This window comes from Trematomus bernacchii, unplaced genomic scaffold (assembly GCF_902827165.1).
Source record: "Trematomus bernacchii unplaced genomic scaffold, fTreBer1.1, whole genome shotgun sequence".
NCBI lineage: Eukaryota > Metazoa > Chordata > Actinopteri > Perciformes > Nototheniidae > Trematomus > Trematomus bernacchii.
This window is the reverse complement of record NW_022987691.1, coordinates 93,478-119,208: the sequence shown is the minus strand read 5'-3', so window position 1 is coordinate 119,208 and position 25,731 is coordinate 93,478. Positions and strand designations below refer to the sequence as shown.

General features: G+C 44.2%; 2 protein-coding genes across 9 annotated transcripts in view; both read right to left on the bottom strand.

Moving 5' to 3' along the window:
- Positions 1-25,731, bottom strand: part of LOC117489087 (netrin receptor UNC5D-like) — a gene marked incomplete at its 5' end in the record, with an annotated part of 119,819 nt that overhangs the window by 20,192 nt on the left and 73,896 nt on the right. The window contains 1 exon segment of the mRNA XM_034138313.1: positions 3,347-3,518. Coding sequence (XP_033994204.1) covers positions 3,347-3,518 — 172 coding nt within the window.
- Positions 8,921-25,410, bottom strand: LOC117489090 (nuclear factor 7, brain-like). Of its 8 annotated transcripts, none has more exons than XM_034138317.1 (5): positions 25,230-25,407; positions 24,282-24,417; positions 23,462-23,653; positions 23,119-23,268; positions 21,086-23,003 (listed from the first exon to the last, which is right to left on the bottom strand). In XM_034138317.1, exon 5 carries the CDS (start codon positions 22,984-22,986, stop codon positions 21,496-21,498), a length of 1,491 nt encoding a protein of 496 aa, XP_033994208.1. In that variant the 5' UTR covers positions 22,987-23,003; positions 23,119-23,268; positions 23,462-23,653; positions 24,282-24,417; positions 25,230-25,407; the 3' UTR covers positions 21,086-21,495. The 8 variants fall into 8 exon arrangements, with proteins under 8 accessions (XP_033994213.1, XP_033994214.1, XP_033994208.1 ...); XM_034138318.1 differs by having other exon boundaries at positions 23,462-23,648; XM_034138322.1 differs by lacking the exons at positions 21,086-23,003; positions 23,119-23,268; positions 23,462-23,653 and adding exons at positions 8,921-10,758; positions 19,647-19,781 and having other exon boundaries at positions 25,230-25,410.

Genomic DNA, 25,731 nt, shown 5'->3' with positions numbered 1-25,731 from the left:
ACTTTTTTATTTTCTCCTCTTTCTTTATATTTCATTCCCTTTCCTTTCCTTTCCATTCGTTTATTTTCCAATCCTTTCTTTTACTTCCCTTGGTTTGGTTTCCTTTCCTTTCCGGATCTTCCCGATTCCTTTTCATTCCAACTTTTTTTATTTCGTCCTCTTTCTTTACATTCCCTTTCCTTTCCAACTCTTTCAAATTCCTTTCCTTTACTTTACAATCCGTTCCTTTCCTTCCATTTTTACATTTTGTTTTAATGGCTCTGTGCATCTGTAGATATTGTGCTTCTCTGTCTAACTCGAGGCTGGATGGTAAGTCATTATTTCTGAGCCGTTCAATATTACAGCGATATCTCAAAGCAACATGAATCTTGACTTCATTCACATCCCTGCCTCGCAGCGCAGGCACATCTTGAGAAATTGACCTCTTGCAATGAATAGAAAAATATATTTTTTTCTTGGTCAAACAAGAGCAGCGCTTCTGTGCTTATGAAACGCAACGTTAGGTAAACATGAGCTTGATCACAAAAGGAGAAAACATCGAAACTGTGACGGCCCGTCCACACAGCAGCGTTAAAAAAATCTTGGAGGTGGGCGTATCTGAAGCTTGGGGATTTTTTGCGAGCAAGGCATCAACAACCAATCACATGAATCTCCCGCCCCCGACATACGAAGCAAAAAAGTTTGAAGTAAACTGGATATAAACTCCCCAAACAGGCGAAAACCTACCACTGTCTCTGCCACCTCCCTCCATGCCTGGCTCCTCCGGTTTATATCCCGGTAGGTAAATAGGGACTGGTCATAAAGCACCGGGTGATTCCCTACCGCTCATTTCTCCTCCATGTTTTGGAATATGAGGAAATGACCTGCGGTATGTCTCTCCCAGCATACACGCCGTTTGATTGGCTAGAGCTTGAACTGTCAGATTTGCATACACAGGATTTGATTGGCTGACGCTTCCACCTCAGCTTCAAAAGTTGAACATTGCTCAACTTTTGAATCCTGAAAATCCTGAAAATCTCCGCTCTGCTTCCCACAATGCAGTTCGGCGAAAAGTGAGGCAAAGTGACGTCATCCCATTCAAAGTGAATGGGCAGAAGCGTTCCAAGATTTTTTAACGCTGCTGTGTGGACGGGCCGTAAGACCTCCGTTAGCAAACAAAATGTCGGCAGAAAAGCTCAAAAGGGATCAATCACTTCTTGTTTCTGCCAAAAAGGAATATTATAAAATATATCATGGCATCGGGTAACCTGTTGTTATTAAGGGGGTATATCAGTATGTAGTGTATCTACTTTAAAGAGTCCTCTCCTGCTGATGTTCAGGTGTATATCAGTATGTAGTGTCTCTACTTTAAAGAGTCCTCTCCTGCTGATGTTCAGGTGTATATCAGTATGTAGTGTATCTACTTTAAAGAGTCCTCTCCTGCTGATGTTCAGGTGTATATCAGTATGTAGTGTCTCTACTATAAGAGTCCTCTCCTGCTGATGTTCAGGTGTATATCAGTATGTAGTGTCTCTACTTTAAAGAGTCCTCTCCTGCTGATGTTCAGGTGTATATCAGTATGTAGTGTCTCTACTTTAAAGAGTCCTCTCCTGCTGATGTTCAGGTGTATATCAGTATGTAGTGTCCTCTACTTTAAAGAGTCCTCTCCTGCTGATGTTCAGGTGTATATCAGTATGTAGTGTCTCTACTTTAAAGAGTCCTCTCCTGCTGATGTTCAGGTGTATATCAGTATGTAGTGTCTCTACTTTAAAGAGTCCTCTCCTGCTGATGTTCAGGTGTATATCAGTATGTGGTGTCTCTACTTTAAAGAGTCCTCTCCTGCTGATGTTCAGGTGTATATCAGTATGTAGTGTCTCTACTTTAAAGAGTCCTCTCCTGCTGATGTTCAGGTGTATATCAGTATGTAGTGTCTCTACTTTAAAGAGTCCTCTCCTGCTGATGTTCAGGTGTATATCAGTATGTAGTGTCTCTACTTTAAAGAGTCCTCTCCTGCTGATGTTCAGGTGTATATCAGTATGAAGTGTCTCTACTTTAAAGAGTCCTCTCCTGCTGATGTTCAGGGTGTATATCAGTATGTAGTGTCTCTACTTTAAAGAGTCCTCTCCTGCTGATGTTCAGGTGTATATCAGTATGTAGTGTCTCTACTTTAAAGAGTCCTCTCCTGCTGATGTTCAGGTGTATATCAGTATGTAGTGTCTCTACTTTAAAGAGTCCTCTCCTGCTGATGTTCAGGTGTATATCAGTATGTAGTGTCTCTATTTTAAAGAGTATCAGTATGTAGTGCAGTGACCATCAACTGGCGGCCCGCGGGCCACATCCGGCCCGCACGGCGGGGGCGACTGTGGCGTAAAAAAAGATAATAATAAAAAAAAAAAATGAAAAAGAGTGAGAAAGTTGCATGCTTTGCGATATGATGACGCCTGAGATTGTACACTTTTGCAACAGCGACCGTTTCATTGCAGATAAGGCAAACAGGTGTAGCCTTATTGAACGATGGCATGATGAATGCGTATTTATCCGTCCATTCCTCATTAAAACTGCGGTTTTCCACGTCAACTTTACGCTTGAGGCTCTTTGACAGTGAAATGTTTGCGTGCCTGGCAAACAATTTTCTCATATCCTGCAACCGTTTCCCACCAATCAGGACACGGTATTAATAAAAAAGTTGATTCCTTTCCCTGCCAATCAGGACTGCTTTCAGTTTTATTACCCCGGATACAGGCTTATAAAAAAAATGATTCTTTTTTCAATAAAGTGAACATATTAATCAATTGTATATATATATATAAATATATATATATATATATAATTTATTATGATTTATATATAAATATATATATAAAAATCTCTGGCCCCCGAAAGTGTCTCTTGGATTAATTTTGGCCCTTGGACAAATGTAGTTGGTGACCCCTGATGTAGTATCTCTACTTTAAAGAGTCCTCTCCTGCTGATGTTCAGGTGTATATCAGTATGTAGTGTCTCTACTTTAAAGAGTCTGTGTGTGGTGCCTGTGTGTGTGTGTGTGTGTGTGTGTGTGTGTGTGTGTGTGTGTGTGTGTGTGTGTGTGTGTGTGTGTGTGTGTGTGTGTGTGTGTGTGTGTGAAGGCGATGAGGAAAATGGAGTGTCGTGGTCAGCAGAGAAACAATCCTCATGCGTCTCCTCCTGATTGGCTCACATCTGAATTCACCGTGCCGTGTCTTTCATGATCCGCTAATCAATATCGCCCTTAAACCCCCCCCCCCCCCCCCCCCCCCCCCCTCACCAAACCCCCCCTGGACCCCCTGGTCTAACTAAAGATTGAGATTGAGAAGGGTTAAGGTTGTGTATAAAGCATCCCCGCTCTCACCTCCCATTTGCTGTCCTGGGTCTTCCTCTTCAGCGAGACGCTCCAGTTCTCCGGGTCGGGCTCGGCGCAGTGAGCGATGGTCAGGGCCAGCGGGACGGAGAGGTCGAGGCCCGGGGGGCCGTACGTCACCTCAGGGCCCAAGAGGATCTCACAGCCCTCCAGGGTCTCCACACTGAGACACAACGAGAGAGGATGAGACACACATGAGACACACAGGAAGAGGATGAGACACACAGGAAGAGAAACAAATTGTACTTCTTGAATATATATGTATATACGTGTTAATAAGCCCACATTTTCTAACAAATCAAACAAAGAAAAAAGGGTTAGGGTTAGGGGAGCTGAGGGCCGATTCAAAATGGCCCTCGGGCCGCATTTGGCCCCCGGGCCGTAGTTTGGACAACCCTGATGTAGTATGAGCAGTAATGTACTATTGATGTGTGAAAGGGGTTTGGTTGCACTGTATTGTAAAATGTCAAAGTAAATTAAAATAGTATGTAATAAAAAAGCCTGAAAAATATTTAAAAGCATATTTGTTCAAAAATAAGTGTTATACTGTAACAACAACATAACCATTGATGTGTTAAAGGGCCCATGTCATGGCCATTTCCACTGATCATAATTACATTGTTGAGGTATACTAAAATAGATTTATACTGTGCAATTTTCCAAACTCACATTGGTTTCGCATACAGCATCTCTGTCAAGCATGTGTATTCAGCAGTATTCACTTTCTCCACTAAACGACTCGTTGGAGCTCTTGCCCCCCCCTCCCTGTGAGCCTAGTGTGCTCCGATTGGTCAGCTCGGCCACTCTGTTCTGATTAGTCAACCACCAGAGATGCTGCGCCCATGTCAGTGCTTTTCCCGGCTGCTCTCAGCGTAACATCAGTCTTATCATGGCGTCGGCACAGCCGTATATTTTATATACATATATATTTTTAACTGTTGTTATAGAAGAGTGTGACGGCCCCAGGGCCTTTGTCTTACGATGGGGTGGAGCTGAAGAGGCTAATCAGCACGATCACGGACACCTCCGGACACTACGGCCCCAGTCTCTCTCCAAAGCGGCTGCAGGAAGACTAACTCTGCGATCCTCTCAACCACCTATCTTTGCATTTACCACAATAAATGTGCCGTGGTTTTGTAAACTCGTGTATGTCTCCTTGTCTTTGTGGCCTACGAGCCGCTCATAACAAAGAGTAAGTTATTTTTACCCGTTATAAACTACTACTGTTTGATGAGAAATCAAATCATGGTTTGCTATATATGAATTCAGGGAAGAAAGGATAGGCCTACTAAGTATTTCCATTAAACTTTATTTTTAGAAATGTACAAAATGAACATAAATATACATATATACACGGTATATCATCCATTCCTCCTCCTCGCATCTTGCCTACGCACAGTCGGTGCGGTGCCTTTTAGCACGAGGCCTCAGTAGTAGTAGAATCCCTTCCCCGTCATGGATTGTCCGCCAGGATCTGGCTGGACGAAATCAAATGCAAATCACAAAATATTAGAGAAACTTAGTTGTTTTAGATTCGTTAGTAGTAGTTGTGTAATGAACAGCTTGCCTGCTAATATGCTAACCTAGCTTTGTTTACCTTGGTAGCTAACACGATATGAACGTTAGCTTGGAGGAAAGGCAACTATAATGCAGTGTAATAAAACTACTATGAACAAAAGCTAGTGGTTCATATTAGGCTAGCAATAATGTGTTTATAATTGCAATCGTATACGGGTATTCTGCTACCATACAATGTAACTTGCATGAATACATTGTTTTGCGCTAGCATACAGCTAGCCTCGTTAGCTACATGCAGTATATGTACGGTCACAATGTACGGTAAATCACAGTACAGTATACTGTATGAGTATTCCGTGTGTGTGAATGCAGACATTCTCCTGCCATGACAAACATGTAAGGCCATCTGCTGATATTAGAGTTGATATATGGAAACTCTAGCAACTTAGTTAGCACAGTTAGCACTGTGTCAATGGCTTAGCAGTCCAACACAGTTTACACATTTAAACAGTCTTGTTTGATAAATACACAAATAACAATGCAAACTTACAGGTTGTATACCCAGATCTTCCCCTGCTCCAAACGGTCCAAACAAGCTGTGCATATCCGGCCTCAAACTGGGCAATGTTTTGGAAGCTTTCGTCTGTGAAATGCCGGTTCTTCGAACCTCTGGCGGAGGAACACGCCGCTGCTGGTGTGGCCATAGCTCTTCGGGATTGGTCCATTTCGTTCCGGGTACCGCATGACATCAGGCGGTACCCGGAAGAATCAAATGGGCAGTGACGTATCTCCAACGAGGCGTTTTGGGGAGGTATTTTCTGTGTTAGAGTTGTACTCGCTACAGGGTGTACTTTGAGGGTTTTGACTCTGCACACCGTTTACATGCATAAAAACCTTCATAACACACAAGGGGACGGGTAATAACCGGAAAAGCATGACATGGGAGCTTTAAGAGATGTTGGTAGCACTACATCAAGTTATTGAATTGTTCTATGAGTATATGTTTTCGGCGTTGCAGTTTGTAGACGGTCCCTAAGCACTCACTCCTCTCTCTCTTCCAGGTGCAGTTTGTAGACGGTCCCTAAGCACTCACTCCTCTCTCTCCTCCAGCTGCAGTTTGTAGACGGTCCCTAAGCACTCACTCCTCTCTCCTCCAGCTGCAGATTGTGACCAATTCTTGATGTTTGGCTCGGATGACGGCGCTTATCGAACTGTTCTGATTAAAACGACTCTGTAGCTCGTTGTCTACCTTGCTATGATTGTAAAGTCATGTTGTTTGTATTTTTACAACGTTATGTTCATGAGTTATTGATCCGCGAAATTCGAATCTGTCAATAACTCAGCTCAGAGTATGCTTTGCGACGTGCATGTCCCCTCGCTCTGAGTGTTCTCTTGAGGTGTCTTTCACTTCTGTGAAACCCGTGCCTATTGCCAAGCACTGATGTTATGTCTTTATATTTAAGGCCAAGCTCAAAGTAAAATCGATGAACCGCTCCATTGTTGTGGTTTCTGTGTTGCCGAACTGACCCGGAAGTACATTGAGCTAAATGAAAAGTTTTGCGAGATCTCGCAAAACTTTTTTTTTTTCTTCTCCATGTCCCCTAGGGGGCTCCGTAAAAACCACCCTTGAATGATGGGATAGTAGACAAAAAGCTTTAGGAATCCAAACTATAACATATAATAAGTACCCTGTATCAAGATTGATGCCTTTTTAGAGAGGTTTAGAAAAAAGAAACCCACTTCTGGGGTCATTTGGGTGCATTTTCCAGATCTCTGGAACCAATGGTCGATTTTGGTGATTGACCCCTCTTTTGACCCATTAGAGCCAATAGAATCGAGGGGAGGTTCCTAAATCCACCTACACGTTACCATTGAGGATTGAGAGTGATGCGCACGCAGTTTGCCCAAAACCGAAAGCTATGTTACACTCTATATGAAAACTACTCTTATTGCCATAAATGTTATGATGGATTATCAGTATTCATTTCAAAGTGACACAGAAACATTGGATTAACCTTCAGCAGCGTTTTTATCGTTTTGATGCCCTTGAACACAACTTTTGATCAGAAACAGCAAAGATAAGACGTATTTGCTGTTTTGGCCCCAAAAAGTGAAGTTGTGTGTTGTCTGGTTTTGCTTTCGCTGCGGCGAGTTTTGGTCGCACAGTGATGAAACGTATACCATTGGAATCTGTGGAATCTCAGCTTTCATATAATATATAGTTTGTGCAGATTGCATGAAGTATAAAAGATTGCTACCGTGAGTTATGTGCTAAGTGCGTTAGCACTCTTTTGCTTAGTGCTAATTCAGACGCTTAGCGTTAGAGTTCTGTTTTGTTTAGGTAACAATGGTTCATATCGTCAGTTAGCTGAGTTTCTTCCCGTTAAGTGGGTATGACAAATTAATAGGTTGTTAAATGTTAAAAAGCCCTGAGACACAGTTTTGTGAATATTGTTGTGTTTTGTCCCCGGCGGCGGGGGCATCGGGCTTAATAGGTTAAAATACACTTTATACCAGAGGTGTCAAACTCAAGGCGAAAGCTCACAAAGAATATAAGAAGTTTATCATGAGGTTAAAACCAGATTACTAGAAGTATGTTAGAACAACTACATGTCCCATAATGCCTCTTGTTTTGTGAACTGCACACTGAAGCGTCTTAATATCAGCCGTTTCTCACAGTGGCAGAAACACAAGTGACAGCGGCACAGCGACAACAAACATGGAGCAAAGTACGATAACATCAGCAACCAAAAGGCAGCCGCTTCCTCAACAGAATATCTTTATTATTCACTTAACCTGTTAAGCCCTGAGCCTGTTTTTCAGGTCTCAGGCTCGAAAATGACATTCCCAGAACAAATGACCATATCTTCCCTTCTAAAAGGGTTAAATTAATAATCTTTTTTCTCAAAGTAATGATAAACCTGTGAGTTGGATGTAGACAAGTCAGAATCAATATAGATGTTTTTTATTTTAAAGAAAATTCAGATTTTACATAGTAAAAACTGTAAATTATAGTGTCCGTCCAAAAAATATTTTTTACTTATAGTGAAAACCACCCTTGGATGATGGGTTAGTAGACTAAAAGCTTTAGGAATCCAAAGTACAACATTTAATAAGTACCCTGTATCAAGATTGATGCAAAACAAGTGACATTTGACCTTTTTAGAGAGATTTAGCAAAAAGAAACCACCTCTGGGGTCATTTGGGTGGATTTTCCATATCTCTGGCCCCCCTTGCTCGATTTTGATGGTTGACACCTCTTTCTGACCGTTAGAGCCAATAGAATCGAAGGGGGAGGCCGCCACACACACTCATTATGAAGAGAAAAGGTGGGGGCTTCGCGCATGTAATTTAGCATCAGAGTGAACCTATCTCTAGCTTTGACATCTGGAAACGGAAAAGCAGTTTTAATGCTTATGGATTATCAGAAATCATTTCAAAGGGACACAAAACACATTAGATTAACCTATGGATTAACTTCAGCAGCGTTTTTATCGTTGTAGTGCCATTGAAGACCACTTTGGAGAGACTACAGAGCCAAGGTAAAAATGTTAGCATTTTTAGCTACCTAGCGTCACCTGTTTTGATGTCCGTTTTTGCTTATAACGTCGCAAATACGTATAATTCAGTGATAATGAGGGTACCCATTGATTCTGTGTCACCTCACGATGTGAAACGATGTCATGGATGTAGAGAAGAGATAAATAATAAGGTTTTGTGAGTGATTTTCGGTGCAGTAAGGTGTTAGCATTTTTCGCTAGTTGCTAATTCAGAGGCTCAGTGTTAGCATTGTGGGTTTTATTTTGAAAAAAAAAAAAAGATCAGTTAGATGAGTTTCTTCCCGTTACATGGATATAAAACATTCATAGTTTATTAAATGAACATGCCCTCAGACACTGTTTCCTGCAAGATGTTGCGGCAGTGCCCCGGTACCGGGGTCTCTCGGGCTTAACAGGTTAAGAAATGTTGATCTTCGAGTGATGAGATATTACTCCACTTCTGCAGTTACTATCTTCACTAGCTGATAAATGATTGGCCGCTCAAACATTCAGTTGGATAAATGTTTGTATTTATTCTGGATCCCGTCACACACAAATCAGAAATGAACAACAATTGAAAATGACACAGAATCAATGAAACAGAAAAGTTTAAACTAACCCGACATAAAGATCTGAAATCATTCATCATGTGAAGAAAGCTCTTCCTCTCATTGGCTCTAAATCAAACTCCATGTTAATGAGAGTTATGGAGAAACATGATTCTGACAAGCTTTGGTTGGTCCCACGTGTTAAGGAGAAGAAACTAAGTGCATGTAGTTCAGTTTAATAAAGGTTGATCATAGATACAAAAAGAATACCTTCCAACTAAATAACAAGAAACTAAACAGGTGCAGCTTTAGTTCATTTCTCTCTAAGAAATGAACTCCATCAGAGATTTTATCCTCCTGTTGATCTAACTGCTCTGTTCCACTGTCACACACACCTTCCCTGGTAATATCTTCACTTCATCCCAAGTTAAAACGTATGGAAACATCTTCTCAGTGAAAGTGTGTGTGAAGGTGTGTATGTGTGTGTTAGTGTCAGGATCAAAGAACGACAGCTTTCCTCTGTCCCAGTCCAGATTCACTCTGACCCTCTGGAGCTCCTTCTTCAGTCTGAGAGGAGTTTCTTGACCTGGTGGTGACCATGCTGAGTAGTTACCTTCATAAAACTGTATGCTCCATAATCCAGACTCCATGTCTCCCTTCCTGTCGACAGACTCTGCTAACACTCCCAGTTCCCAGCATGTATTGTCTCCAACCTGGACGTCCCAGCTGTGAGTCCCTGAGTTAAAGCCCTCAGAGCCCAGGACAGAGAAGTTATCAAACCTCTCTGGATTATCAGGAAGTTTCTGTTCCTCCTCTTCCTCCTCTCGCTCCTCTTCCTCGTCTTCTTTTTCTCTCACAGAGGTCAGATCTTCAGACAGCATGAGGTCTGGATCAGCAGTGTTTGGGTCCAGGATGAGAGGAGAGTAGGACACCATGTCCTTCATCTTGCTCCAGATGTTGAAGCTGAGGTTGCCCAGGTGTTTGGCCTGGTCTATCAGAGCTCCTGAGGGCAGCTGTGGCTCCTCCAGCAGGGGGCGCTGCAGCCTCTCCACTGCAGCCTTGTAGTTGAGCAGGAAGGAGACGTCTTCAGATCTCAGCTCCTCCTCTGTGGCTCTGACTGTGTGTGAAAGAGCTGCTATCTCTCTGCTCACAGCCTCCATCTTCTCCTCCATCATCCTCCTCTTCAGCTCCTCTTCCTCCCTCAGTGCAGCCATCCTGGCCTCCTCTTCCTCTTCTAGAAACTGGTGAAGCTTCTTAAACTGCTCCTTAATCTGCGTCTCTGTGCGTCGAGCCTGGACCTTCAGGTGTTCTGCTGTTTGATCAAACTCCACTTTAACTTCTTCAAAAGTCTCTAACTTCTTCTTGAAGGGCTGCAGAGTTTCCTGAAGCTCCTTCTTGTGTTGTCGTGCAGCTTCATCGATGGGTCTGAATCTGTGGTCGCTGTGCTTCTCTGAATCTCTGCAGACGACACACACTGGCTGCTGATGGTCCAGACAGAAGAGTTTGAGTTTCTCAGAGTGCAGACTGCAGAGAGCCTCTGGAGATCTCTGATCTCTCTCCTGTAGGAAGGTCTCACACAGGTTCTTTAACACCAGGTTACAGGGAGGTTCTCCTCTTGAAGATCTTCTCTTACAGACTGGACACTCTCGTGTTGGTTTCTCTCCAAACCAGTTCTGCAGACAGGCTTTACAGAAGCTGTGGCTACAGGACAGAACAACAGGATCTCTAAAGACTTCCTTACAGACCGGACAGCAGAGATCTTCCTCTGATCTGGAAGCCATGTTGTCTCTGAGTGAAGCTGAAAACACAGCAGACAAGAAGTACAGTCAGTCATGGCTTTTAAAACAGCAATTGTAACCCCAGTGTTTAAATGTAGTGACAAGTTATCAGCTATAGACCCACCAGCTTTCTACCTGTGTCTAAAGTGATCAGTTAGCTCACTAAAATGGGTAAGGTCGTATTTATCTAGTCATTCTCAATGTTTTCTTATAAATAATAAACTATCATCAACCGAACCATGTTCACTGGGAGTGCCACAAGGCTCTGTGTTGGGACCGTTGTTGTTCAGCATATATTAATGATCTCTATCCGGATGTATGCTGACGACACGGTCATTTACACTCAAGGGAAAATGCTGAACAGGTAGCCACTAAGCTCTCAGTAACACTGAACAGTGATTCATGTCTTACTTTAAATAAATAAAAACAGTTACGATGTATTTTACTAACAAACCCAAACCAACCGTGTATCCACAGCTTAGTGTTCATGGACAAACCATCAAAACGTTAATGATGTAAAATATCTAGGAGTGATCTTGGATACCAATTTGACTTTTAAAAAACATGAAATACAACATCTTTAAAAGTAAACACATCAGGAACTCATTAACAATAGAAGCATGATTTCCCCACATCTTCAGTATTGTATCCCGTGTTGGTTTCAGGCCAGTAAGACTGAGCTGAAACCAGTTGAGGTTCTTCTCAAAGAAGACTGTTTTGATAAGAAATCATTAAAACACCATCAATGCAATATGTTATCCAGATACAATCTCCTTTTGTTTTCAATAACTCAATTGGTATTCAACATCAGATCCAATGCTACTCCAGCACCGTTGAGAAGCTTCTTCCAGCTCCGCTCTGAACAAATGGGCAGAACCTCGACCCGCCCTGAACGCAGATTTAACCTCTGCACAATCTGCCTTCTCTTGTTTACGCAATCAAACATTGGAATCTGCTTCCATCTTAAAACCTGCTCAGATTTTCAATTTTTTTCCCAAATGTAGCTTTTTGTGTCTTACCAACATGAAGTTTTCTGTAATTTGAGATGTTAGATAAATGATTCGTACAATTATATGTACTTTGTCAAGTGTACTAGTATATTTATACCTCTGTACTTTGATCTGGTTTTATTGAGAGTGTGATAGGCACTAGGACATGTTGTATTGCTGTGTTGACAGATCTGCTGTTTAAGTGGCCGTGACAGACCTCACCTTTACCTCACCTACCTCTATTAAGCTTACCATTAATACAAAATGTTAAATTGGCTATAATTTGGTTTGATGGAAAGGATGTATATCTCAATAATGTCTTATCAGACTTGTGAATCCAGACATGTGAAACTAGACAGAACATCCTGAACTCTTGACCTATGCACACTATGCATTTTAGAAGGTGCAAGCAAAGCATAAAAGTTCCAACCACAATTCTAGGAAGGCCTTGTGGTTTTTGACTCCTTGACAACGGCTACAACCAGTGTGCGAAATACCCGTCAATAATCGGGGGGGTCCCCATCTCCCGTTTATTGCGCAACATACCGGTCGAAGATTTCTCAATATGCAGTAGGCCTATACAATATTTCATGGATGCAAGCCAAGACAATCAGTAGTCCATAGCAGCGTTTCTCAACCGGGGCGCCGTCTGGCGTCTTCAGGGGTGCCGTCAAATAATTCTATATTCTGACGTTCATATGAATCAAATCAAATCAAATCAAATCAAGTTCTATTTCATACTTACTGACCGCCAGAGGCGGTGCTTTAGCACTGGATATCTTCTGTCTCGCGCATGCGTAGGTCGAATATTTATATCAACAAAGTCACGTGTGACCCCGTATGACACCGGAAGGTATAAGTTCCGGTGCTGTCAACGGGCTCAGTCCTTTTTCATCTTCTCGCTGCGTAGGTTACTACTTATGAGTAGAAGCCAAGCTAAGCTTACTGAAAATTGGGATTCTAGCTCATCGCTACCTGTAGCCTTGCGATCGTTTGATCGGAGCTGCGGGCTAGGAAAAACGCTCGCCCTCCAAAGGCTGCGACGAGCTGTCCGTCCTCCCAAGGGAGGGGACTGCGGTGTTCACCGCCCGGACCCCAGGAGCTCCGGACCGGTAAAGAGCGGACGCTCCTGCACACAGCCGGTGAGATCGCTACCAATTATTGCTGATTGTGCTATATCTATATACTCTCAAACTAATGAGATAATTGTGTACAAATTAACCGAGGGCTCTCGCTAATTTGTTACTGTTACCTGTACTATCACCCAGTTAGCTGAGTGCTCCGCTGAAGGCTAACTTTCTACTGCGCTAGTGAAGAGAGCGTCTCCGCCCTCCTCCTCACTACATACTTTTGGTTCTTTACCTGTACTATCATCCAGTTAGCTGAGTGCTCCCGGTGAAAGCTAACTTTCTACTGTACTAGTGAAGGGAGCGTCTCCGCCCTCCTCCTCACTACATACTTTTGGTTCTTTACCTGTACTATCATCCAGTTAGCTGAGTGCTCCCGGTGAAAGCTAACTTTCTACTGCACTAGTGAAGGGAGCGTCTCCGCCCTCCTCCTCACTACATACTTTTGGTTCTTTACCTATACTATCATCCAGTTAGCTGAGTGCTCCCGCTGAAAGCTAACTTTCTACTGCACTAGTGAAGGGAGCGTCTCCGCCCTCCTCCTCACTACATACTTTTGGTTCTTTACCTATACTATCATCCAGTTAGCTGAGGGCTCCCGCTGAAAGCTAACTTTCTACTGCACTAGTGAAGGGAGCGTCTCCGCCCCCCCTTTCACTGCATACATTGGTTCCTTGCCTGTTCTATCGTCCAGTTAGCTGAGTGTTTTCGTTCAAACTAACTGTTACGGCGTTAGTGAAGGGAGCGTCTCCGCCCCCCCCCTCTCACTACATACAATTGTTTCTTTACCTGTTCTATCGTCCAGTTAAGCTGAGTGTTTTCGTTCAAGTTAACTGTTACGGCGCGAGTGAAGGGAGCGTCTCCGCCCCCCTCTCACCGCATACATTGTTTCTTTACCTATTCTATCGTCCAGTTAAGCTGAGTGGTTTCATTCAAGCTAACTGTTACGGTGCTAGTGAAGGGAGCGTCTCCGCCCCCCTCTCACAGCTCACAATTAGTTCCTGTTCTATCCTCCAGTTAGCTGAGTACTCTCGCTCAAAGCTAACTTGCTACAGTGCTAGTGAGGGAGTGTCTTCGCTCCCCTCTCACGGCGCACAATTGGTTATTTTATTTAATCGTTTATTTGACAGGGACAATGCACTGTAATGAACACTTAAAACATTTAAAGGTGTCAAACGTAACAGTGCCAGATTTAGCTTTGAGCTATTTTCCATTCCCTCACATAAAACATTAAGGAAATTACTTTTTACAAACAGGGTAAAAAAAAAAAAAAAAAAAAAAAATATATATATATATATATATACATGATATGCAAAGAGTGGCAACGACACATAAAGTGTTCCATCCTCCAGTTAACTGAGTGCTCTCGCTCAAAGTTAACTTGCTACAGCGCTAGTGAAGAGAGTGTCTTCACTCCCCTCTCACAGCTCACAATTAATTCCTGTACTATCCTCTAGTTAGCGGAGTGCTCTCGCTCAAAGCTAACTTGCTACAGCGCTAGTGAAGAGAGTGTCTTCACTCTCCTCTCACAGCTCACAATTAGTTCCTGTTCTATCCTCCAGTTAGCTGAGTGCTCTCGCTCAAAGCTAACTTGCTATAGGGCAAGTGAAGAGAGTGTCTTCGCTCCCCTTTTCACTGCACACAGTTGGTTCCTGTTCCATCCTCCAGTTAACTGAGTGCTCTCGCTCAAAGTTAACTTGCTACAGCGCTAGTGAAGAGAGTGAATCCGCTCCCCTCTCCCTGCACACAGTTGGATGCCCGTTCCAGCCTTCAGTTAGCAGAGTGCTCTCGCTTAGGCTAACTCGCTACGGCGCTAGTGGAGAGAGTATTCCGCTCTCCTCTCACGGCATAAACCCATTAACTGACTTCATTTTTTCTCACTCCAGTTAGCAGAGTGCTCACGCTCAAGCTAACTACTATTGTGCTCACTCCCCTCCACGGCATATTTGTTTCCTGACCAGTTATTTACAGGCAGCTGAGTGCTCTAGCTATCGCTAGGTCTAACGGCTCTAACACCTGAATGGCTCCTCTTTAACCAGAGGATGGCCATGACCTTTGCCCCTCTTGTCTTGGCCTCGAGCATCTGAGGGAGGGCCTTTCGGAGGACCCGTGCATGAATTGCACCATCATGCCTCGTGCGGTAAGAGCTGCCGAGGTTGAACTACTGACTGAGGGTGGCCTTCCCCCCGCACAGTCGACTCCAGCCCAACCTACCCATCCTAGGCGTTGGGCCGCAGAGGCTGCGGGTGCACCGCCCAAGAAGAGGACTAAGCCTGATAGGCTGTCCTCCAGGGTGGACCTACTCACTACTGAGCTAGCCCAGATGAGGTCACTCCTCTTGGCTCTCCATTCCCGAAACAGCGCCTGCCAGTGCGTTCTTTAGGCGCACTCCGGCACCCGCCACCCGCACTGTTCCTCCCTCTTGTGAGTATCTGAGGGAGTTACATGCATGCTGGGGGGACACTAAGGCTCTTTACAGTATTAGGACACGGCTCTCCTTCTCTCTCATGTCGCCCGGCTAGGCCTCAAGGTGAACATGGAGAGGAGTTGTCGGAACCCCTCTCAGAGCCTAACCTTCATTGGGGTGGCTCTGGACACAGTCACTCAACCAGCGAAAACAGTGTTCTCGCCCCCACTCCTGGTAGACGTGATGCTTTATTCTAGCAGCAGCCGACTGGATAAACCGTCCTGCTAAAACTTCTTGTTTTTTCCAGCTAGGTGAAGGCAGTGCTCTCGCTCCCGCTCCCTCTGCTGGTAACATGGGTGTAGTTACATCCCTTTTGTGTTCGGCGAGTAGGAGCGTTGCTCTACTCTTTCCGTTCAGCAGGTAGCTGGTGAAGGCTGTGTTGTCGCACCCCGCTCCCGCCTACGCTGCATCTGGCATTCGTTATTAACTCAACCAGTGAGGGCGGTGTTCTCGCCCCCGCTCCTGATAGACGCGCTGCTTCATTCTAGCAGCAGCTGCCTGGCTAGGCTGTCCTGTTAAACTTCCTTGTTTAACCCAGCTAGGTGCGGACCTGTCCATCTGCTGCACAGACTCTGCTGTGGGACGCCTTGGCGTCTCCCCAACAGGAAGGACCTCTTGTCTCAGTTGGAGGGTCGGATGTGGCACCCCGACCCCTGCCACCTCCAGCTGTGGGTCTGGCCACTGGGCCCGACCCACTGCTGAGCGACTGCATAGAGTCTGTCAGGAAGACTATTCTCAAATGCTAGGGACAACCTACTCGTAGGCAGTACGAAAACAGGTGGAAACTGTTTTTTGACTGGTGCCAAGGGCGAAATGAGGACCCAGCATATTGCTCGGTACCTACGACCCTTGAGTTCCTTCAGTCCCTCCTGGACGACGGCCGGTGTCCCGCTACCGTCAGGGTGTATGTGGCTGCTATATCAGCTCAACACGCAAGGGCTGACAACAGCACAGTGGGGAGCCATAGGCTGGTATCCCTCTTTTTAAAGGGGAGCTCTGAGGCTTCGCCCCCCGAATTTCCCAAGGGCCCCTACATGGGACCTGCCCTTGGTGCTGGATGCCCTATGCTTGCCTCCTGTTGAACCTTTGTTACAGGCAGAACTGAAGTGGCTCTCAGCTAAGACTGCTTTCCCTCTTGCCATCACCTCAGCAAAACGTGTAAGCGAGCTTCAGGCCTTGTCTGTGAACAGCTCGTGTCTGAGGTGGAACTCAGATGGCTCAGGTGTCACCTTATGGACGAACACAGCGTTCCTCCCTAAGGTGCTGGTACGCTCTCATTTTAATCAGCCTATCCAGCTGGCACGGTTTGACCCCCCATCAGGAGAGGGGGAAGAGAGGTCGAGACTCCTATGCCCGGTGCGGGCCCTTAGAGCTTATGTCCAGACTACCGCTGACATGCGTCAGTCTGAGCAGCTCTTTGTGTGTTACGGTGGTCCTAGAAGGGGCTGTGCGCTCTCAAAACAGCGCTTGTCCCACTGGATCGTGGACGTCATTGCCCAGGCATACAAGGCGAATGACCGTCCCTTGCCACCTAGAGTAAAGTGCCACTCTACCAGGAGTGTCTCCACATCATGGGCGACCTGGAGAGGGGTGCCCCTGGAGGACATATGTGCTGCGGCCACATGGGCATCTCCGAGCACATTCGCCAGATATTACAGGGTGAATGTTGCCGCCCCTCACCCGCTGGGTGTGGTCCTCCTGCAGAGTCCGTCTAGGCCATCCTTATAGGTGAGTATTCAGACTTCCTCGTGACTCTGTTGATATAGGTCATCCAGTGCTAAAGCACCGCCTCTGGCGGTCAGTAAGTATGAAATAGAACGATAGTTACGTATGTAACTACGGTTCTATGAATACTGGATGACCGCCAGAGTTCTTGGTCACTCGGAATTTCGTGTTTCTGCGAGAAGATTCCAAAGGACTGAGCCCGTTGACAGCACCGGAACTTATACCTTCCGGTGTCATACGGGGTCACACGTGACTTTGTTGATATAAATATTCGACCTACGCATGCGCGAGACAGAAGATATCCAGTGCTAAAGCACCGCCTCTGGCGGTCATCCAGTATTCATAGAACCGTAGTTACATACGTAACTATCGTTTTATTTATAAAGCACATTTAAAAGTGATTTTTGGTCTAGCCAAAGTGCTGTACATGTAATAAAAACACGTTACTACAATCACAATAAAAGACAATAAATTACAACAGATATATAAAAAACACACGGAAAAGTCAGGAGTCGTGCTCCGCTCTGACTAGAAGGCCAGGGAGAAGAAGTGTGTCTTAAGTGTTGATTTAAAAACCCCTAGGGTCTGGGCCGACCTCACATGGAGGGGCAGAGTGTTCCAGAGCCTAGGGCCAGCTGCTGCGAAGGCTCGGTGCCCTCGGGTTTTAAGCCTGGTCTTGGGCACTACCATGAATGAATGAATGAATACGCGACCGTTAAAGAGCCGTCTGTTTTCGATTCTATGCGAGGAAATGCTTTTGCCAGCCAAAATAGAAGATATTTGTGAATAAATGTTTTGAATTATGAATACTGGACATAGTAATCTTAAAAACATTTTAGTGACCATTGCAAGTGACAAATAAATATTATAATTTGAGACCCCCCCTCAAATGTAGCTGTTGAGGCTTTCAGGGGGGCTCAGGTGTTAATCAGGGCGGTCGAGCTCCCCCAGACCCTCCTGTATTTCGCACACTGGTTACAACGGTTGACGAAGACAATGAGCACAGGATGCACACGGACTACGCAAAGACTTGAACCAACTTCCTGGGCCAGAGAATCGTAGAGACAAGCTGTCCTTATGGTCTCTGTTAATAAATGAAGTCTCTGTTAATAAATTAAAGTATAAAGTTTGCATATTTGAAATTAAATGTTTAAAGAAGAAACTTGATTCTAAACATGACATTGACAATGTTTCTGCTTTCATGAAAAATGTTCATATTCCCTCTCTTTAAAAATACATATTATTACTATGAGTCTTTATTTGTTTTAATTTTAACTTTACATTTTTAATTGTTCATTAAGTAAAAGTTGAACATATGTGACCTCCTTCTCCCTCAAAGATAGAAAAGGGGAAACCACCTGATGCAGAGAGGGAGGAGAGAAGAGACTATAACAGATGATGTGTGAAGAGAAAGGGGGGGGGGGGCTTGAGAGCTTGGGGACTTTCTTTAGGCTTGATTTTGGGTCTTGGCTCTTGGGCCCTGGGCCTTGGGACCTGGGCTTGGGCTCTTTTAGACGGCTCTAGGGGATTGACTTGTGAACCTGTTGCTTTTGCACTTTGACCTTGTGTCTTTGTAAAACTTTTGTATCTTTCTTTTGTTATTTTTTGGATTCATGTAAGTCCTCTATTTTTGTTAAAAACTTAATAAAACCGGTTTGTACTTTGTACATTTCGACCCAACTCCTGGTCTCTCTGGTGGTCTCTGAAGGTATCTGCTTGGTCTTAGAGTGAGGTAAGAACACCCTTCCTTGGAAGAGGCTGACATTAGTTGATCATTTGGATTTTAAATTGTTTAAGGGGAATAGAAACTCTGCTAAGGTTAAACTATAGTTTCACATTGGTTACTGGTTAATGTGGTTTTGATTGATGTTGAAATATGACATATGCTCTGCTGATGTGGTAATGTCACTGCTGTGATATTAACGTTTGACTCTGGCTGGGTTTGATATTACTTTTGCATTGTTTTAATTGGCATAATTGGGGATCAAAAGAGGGGCTTAGGGATTGTGGGTCCTGAAGCTGCCCTAATTACCAAGGAGTCTCCCAACGACACAGGGTTTCTCCTCCAGGGGCAGTTTAGATACTGCTCTGGGGTTCTACCAGCCCACCAACACCTACTACACTACTCACTCCGTTTTGCTATCCTGGCGGTCGGAGATCCGACGCTTTAGTGCCTGAAATAAGTGATACGACGGGCAGCTGGTGTTAGAGGCCACGCTGTAGACGCCCCCTAAGCAGGTTACGGTGATCTTGCGTGTAGATTCTGGGGGGTTTAGTCCTAATGGTAGGAAGGCCGTTCTCCGGAGCCTTATCAGCACCAGAGCTCGGTATCGGAGACGACCTAGATATTAACGTTGGTTGTATCGAAGTTAGATTCCTTTTCAGCTTGTTGATTGTTATGTGTTCCTGCCCAGGGACTGCAGGTGGAAATGAGTTTTTAGCTATAATAAAGCATTTAGCATCTATTCTCTTTTTAAGATTAACGTATTTGTATGCATGGTCCTTGTTCAATAAAGACATCAAATAATATAATAAGTCCCCCCCCCCCTCCTCCTCTACTGACTGAAATCTACTCAGAGTGATGTTGAAGTCAGACTCACCTTCAGGGGGTTAGGGTCCTCAGGTTGAAGCAGCAGTGTTGGAGTTTCCTCTTTTCTCTCCTGTAGCTGAACTCAGAGGAAGTTGTTAGTTTGGTCTGAAGGTGAATCTGATCGTCTGGTTTTCAGTCCGTCTCTCTGTAGTGATGAAGTCTGCTTAATGCCGTTTGCTCTCAAGTAACTCAGGGAGTGTCTCGGTTCAAAGTGCGGATTGATTGCAGGATTAAAGGTTGTAGTGAAACATTAACACAACCTATCGTGCAGAGTGATTGTAGGTACTGTAAACCGTTATCAAATCAAACGCGGTAGTTCTAAATCTGAACCCATTCATCTGTACGAGCATACCGTTATGAACCTAAACTTTCCTATTTCTGGGAGCGGGTTTGAGTTCTTGCTGCTGCTTCGAGTTCTACAACGTAGGGATGCCATAAAAACAGCAATCAGACGTTTACTCTTGCGGTCGATAGATTATCTTGGATGTCGTCATTGTTGTAAAAGTCATTAGCCGCTTTCACACCAAGTACTTTGCCGTACTTAGTGCCGGAATAAGTCCCTGAGGGAAGATTACGCAAATGAGCCGCTGACGTCACTTCGTCTTCTTCTGCTTTGGGTTTACTGGCAGGCCGCAAACAACTTCACGGCGTATACTGCCACCCGGAGTCCCCGGCCGGAAGTCCCCGGAGTTGGGGAAGGCTTCAGTAGAAGCTGCTGGGACTCCCAGCAGCTTCTACTGAAGCCTTCCGAGTAAATCGCCAGAACGCCGACACCTCCTCATCTCCACCGCTCCCATATTTTATTTTGTGTTGCCATAAGTTATTCTCTCTCCGTTGGTGCGCGGTGCTAATGCTAATGCTAATAATGCTAATGCCAGCAAATACAATGGCGGCTTCACAAAGCCTTTCAGAGTTTTAATTTGAAGCCAACGAAAAACCAGGGGCAACATAAAAGAGTCCAACGGGAAACAAAATCCACTTCATGGCTCGCCAGGTAGGGCTTCTGAGGGACTCCCCCCTCCAGGACCCAGCCCACTGAGAGAGACCAGAACCAGGTTCCCAGCAGGCTTTTATCTAGTGACTGGTGACCTGGTTCTGATCAGCTGTCTGTCCCCGCTGCCACAGAAGTACTTCTTAGTCCTGACTCTGATTAAATCCTGGGTTTAAATGTAAATGTGTAAACTTAATATGCTGAATGTGTTTACTCCTCCAGGCTCTCCCTTGTGACCCTGTTCAACATTCACTACTTATATAACATACTTATGATTATAAAACCTTTTCTTTAATCCCTGATTCTGAGGAACCAACAGTTAATTCAGGCTCTAAAACTCTGTTTATTATATATAATTTCAGTTTAAACATTGATTTTAATATCTGGAAACATTATAATCTGAAGTAGAAATCATAATGTGTTTGTTCAGAGCTGATAAATGATTGGCCGCTCAAACATTCAGGTGGATAAATGTTTTTATTTATTCTGGATCCCGTCACACACAAATCAGAAATGAACAACAATTTAAAATGACACAGAATCAATGAAACAGAAAAGTTTAAACTAACCCGACATAAAGATCTGAAATCATTCATCATGTGAAGAAAGCTCTTCCTCTCATTGGCTCTAAATCAAACACCATGTTAATGAGAGTTATGGAGAAACATCATTCTGACAAGCTTTGGTTGGTCCCACGTGTTAAGGAGAAGAAACTAAGCTAACTGCATGTAGTTCAGTTTAATAAAGGTTGATCATAGATACAAAAAGAATACCTTCCAACTAAATAACAAGAAACTAAACAGGTGCAGCTTTAGTTCATTTCTCTCTAAGAAATGAACTCCATCAGAGATATAATCCTCCTGTTGGTCTAACTGCTCTGATCCACTGTCACACACACCTTCCCTGGTAATATCTTCACTTCATCCCCAGTGGAAATGTATGGAAACATCTTCTCAGTGAAAGTGTGTGTGAAGGTGTGTATGTGTGTGTTAGTGTCAGGATCAGAGAACGACAGCTTTCCTCTGTTCCAGTCCAGATTCACTCTGACCCTCTGGAGCTCCTTCTTCAGGCGGAGATGAGTTTTTGGATCTGATGGTGACTCTGCTGAGTATTCACCTCCACAATACTCTATTCTCCATAATCCAGACCCTATGAATCCCTTCCTATCAACAGACTCTGCTAGCACACCCAGTTCCCAGTATAAATTGTCTCCAACCTGGACATCCCAGCTGTGAGTCCCTGAGTTAAAGCCCTCAGAGCCCAGGACAGAGCAGTAATCATCAAGCCTCTCTGGATTATCAGGAAGTTCCTGTTCCTCCTCTTCCTCCTCTTCCTCCTCTTCCTCGTCTTCCTCGTCTTCCTCCTCTCGCTCCTCTTCCTCCTCTTCCTCCTCTCGCTCCTCTTCCTCCTCTCGCTCCTCTTCTTTTTCTCCCAAACTGGTCAGATCTTCAGACAGGATGAGGTTTGGATCAGCAGTGTTTGGGTCCAGGATGAGAGGAGAGTAGGACACCAAGTCCTTCATCTTGCTCCAGATGTTGAAGCTGAGGTTGCCCAGGTGTTTGGCCTGGTCTATCAGAGCTCCTGAGGGCAGCTGTGGATCCTCCAGCAGGGGGCGCTGCAGCCTCTCCACTGCAGCCTTGTAGTTGAGCAGGAAGGAGACGTCTTCAGCTCTCAGCTCCTCCTCTGTGGCTCTGACTGTGTGTGAAAGAGCTGCTATCTCTCTGCTCACAGCCTCCATCTTCTCCTTCATCATCCTCCTCTTCTGCTCCTCTTCCTCCCTCAGTGCAGCCATCCTGGCCTCCTCTTCCTCTTCTAGAAACTGGTGAAGCTTCTTAAACTGCTCCTTAACCTGCGTCTCTGTGCGTCGGGCCTGGACCTTCACGTATCCTGCTGTGTGAGCACACTTCACTTTAACTTCTTCAAAGAGCTTCAGTTTCTCCTGAAAGGGCTGCAGAGTTTCCTGGAGCTCCTCTCTGAGATCCTGAGCAGCTTCATCGATGGGTATGAAACTGTGGTTTTTGTGTATTTTTGAATCTCTGCAGACGACACACACTGGCTGCTGATGGTCCAGACAGAAGAGTCTGAGTTTCTCAGAGTGCAGACTGCAGAGAGCCTCTGGAGATCTCTGACCTCTCTCCTGTAGGAAGGTCTCACACAGGTTCTTTAACACCAGGTTACAGGGAGGTTCTCCTCTTGAAGATCTTCTCTTACAGACTGGACACTCTCGTGTTGGTTTCTCTCTCCACCAGTTCTTCAGACAGGCTTTACAGAAGCTGTGGCTACAGGACAGAAGAACAGGATCTCTAAAGACTTCACAACAGACCGGACAGCAGAGGTCTTCCTCTGATCTGGAAGCCATGTTGTCTCTGAGTGAAGCTGAAAACACAGCAGACAGGAAGTACAGTCAGTCATGGCTTTTAAAACTATAATTGTAACCCCAGTATTTAAATGTGGTGACAAGTTATCAGCTAGAGACCCATGAGCTTTCTACCTGTTGTGTCTAAAGTGGTTTCAAAGGTAGATACAGAACAGCTGGTGTCACACCTTAGCAACAACGACCTACTGCTCCCTATGCAGTTTGGATTCAGGAACAATTATTCTACTGAGACTGCATGTTGTTTCTTCTTGGAAGGAATCAAGGCTAAATTAGACAAAGGAGGGATAGTTAGAGCATTTTTTCTTGATCTCCATAAAGCATATGACACAGTAAGTCATCCAACACCTTTATCAAAACTCTCCAAAGTGAAGCCATCAGTTAGCTCACTAAAATGGGTAAGGTCGTATTTATCTGGTCGTTCTCAATGTGTTGGTGTAAACAATAAACTGTCACTAACCAAACCATGCTCACTGGGAGTGCCACAAGGCTCTGCGTTGGGACCGTTGTTGTTCAGCATATATTAATGATCTCCATCCGGATGTATGCTGACGATGTTATGGCAGATTCCTTATTACAGCATATTTCTCTCTTATTCATTAAGGTAACACAGGTCAGAGAGGCCCCATCGTCTTTTCCACAATTACCTAGGCTAAGCAGAAGACCAAAGAGTTTGTGATTTGATTATAGTACAGTTAGTCTTGATAGTTAGGTGGTTCATATCCTGCAAGACTCCTGAAGACGTCATGAGATAATGACTGGAACATACATGTGATAAGGATGTTCGTGTGGTTGGCTGCATGTTGTTCTCGTGTGTGTGTCATTCAGAAGCTATATATGCCTATGTGAAACTTCTACTCTGGGGGCATTTCTGCGATTGGCTGCTGTGGAAGAAGGTGATGTACTCCATTATTATTTGTTGTTGCGCAACTGAATAATAATTAATCTCAACCATATCTGTGTTTGTGTTTTATTGATCTCTCTCTCTGTGTTAACATTTAAAGTTGGTTAATTGCACTAACAACGACACGGTCATTTACACTCAAGGGAAAATGCTGAACAGGTTGCCACTAAGCTCTCAGTAACGCTACACAACGACTAAGTGATTCTTGTCTTACTTTAAATTAAAAAAAAACTGTGATTAATAAAGATGAATGTATTTGTATGCATGGTGCTTGTTCAGTAAAGATATATAATATTATAATAATGCCCCCCCCCCCCCCCCCCTCCTCCTCTACTGATTGATATCTACTCTGAGTGATGTTTGGAGTCAGACTCACCTTCAGGGGGTGGAGGGTCCTCAGGTTGAAGCAGCCGTGTTGTAGTTTCCTCTTTTCTCTCCTGTAGCTGAACTCAGAGGAAGTTGTTAGTTTGGTCTGAAGGTGAATCTGATCGTCTGGTTTTCAGTCCGTCTCTCTGTAGTGATGAAGAAGAACAGAATCAGAATCAGAATACCTTTATTAGTCCCACAGAGGGGACATTTACATTGTTACAGCTGAAAAGAGACAAAGACAGCTTAATGTTAAATATAAGGAAAGTACTCAGTGATGAATAGGAGCTGCTGGAACAGGCTGCCGCTCCTTGGAATGGTTGGTATGGTAACACACTGTTTCCTGGTATGTCTCTTTGTTCAACTTTAACACAAAGGAGTGTCTCATTCCACAAATGCCAGCCACTCCTTTGAATGGTTGGAATTAGGGTGACCAGGTGCCAACAAGCCACATGTGGGACAAATAGGACGTTTTTAAGGGACAATGCGGTACATGTTACTGCCTTGCTAAGAGCTAGATTAGATGTTTATATAATGTCTATCTAACCCTTAAGAATAAACATTTCTATGAAACTATAAGCTTATAAATATTGATAACAACGCTTTACTTTGGTTTAATTGTTTGCACAAACTATGCAAGTGAAGGAATTAATTATATTAGTTTTGAATGGAATTAACATAACTAATTATTATGACCAGAAAAAAATTACTGGGTCTAGCTTACTGCCACAGTCTGCTCCTGACCTGGCTGTGTCATGGGCTGTGTGTGGGCTAAAATGCTGGTCACATCCTTATGTAAACAAACACGCATGTAAATGGCAATTTATCGAGGTCAGAAAAGTTATCGAGTTCATTTTTATTTATCGTACGATAAGTCAATGAATTGCTTATCGCGACAGGCCTAAAGGAGTCTATCACTCCTTAACAGGTATTGAATGATGTTTGGAGTCAGACTCACCTTCAGGGGGTGGAGGGTCCTCAGGTTGAAGCAGCCGTGTTGTAGTTTCCTCTTTTCTCTCCTGTAGCTGAACTCAGAGGAAGTTGTTAGTTTGGTCTGAAGGTGAATCTGATCGTCTGGTTTTCAGTCCGTTCGTCTCTCCGTAGTGATGAAGAATATCAAACTGTTTCCTGGTATGACTCTTTATTCAAATATAACACACACGTGTGTCTTGTTCCACAAACACCAGCCACTCCTCTACAGCTCTCAGTAAACTGGTTTAACTTCATTTCATCTCTTCAGTACAGAACATATTAACCGTCACGGAGCTCATAAAAATATCCTTCTTTTGTTCAGTTATAATAAAGCTTTTATTGTCAGGTCCAGAAAGAGAGTCACTTTGTTCTGGTGACTTGGCACACAGCAATCAAACAGCACAGTCCCTTTTTTTTAGAAGTCAGTTTTTTGTTGCTTTGATTTTGGAGGCAGTTATAGGTTGGATTTATTTTGAAGTAAGATGTGG

Bases quoted from the DNA above. Each gene is read 5' to 3' on its own strand.
- LOC117489090 (XM_034138317.1), bottom strand. From the start codon at position 22,986: ATGGCTTCCAGATCAGAGGAAGACCTCTGCTGTCCGGTCTGTTGTGAA.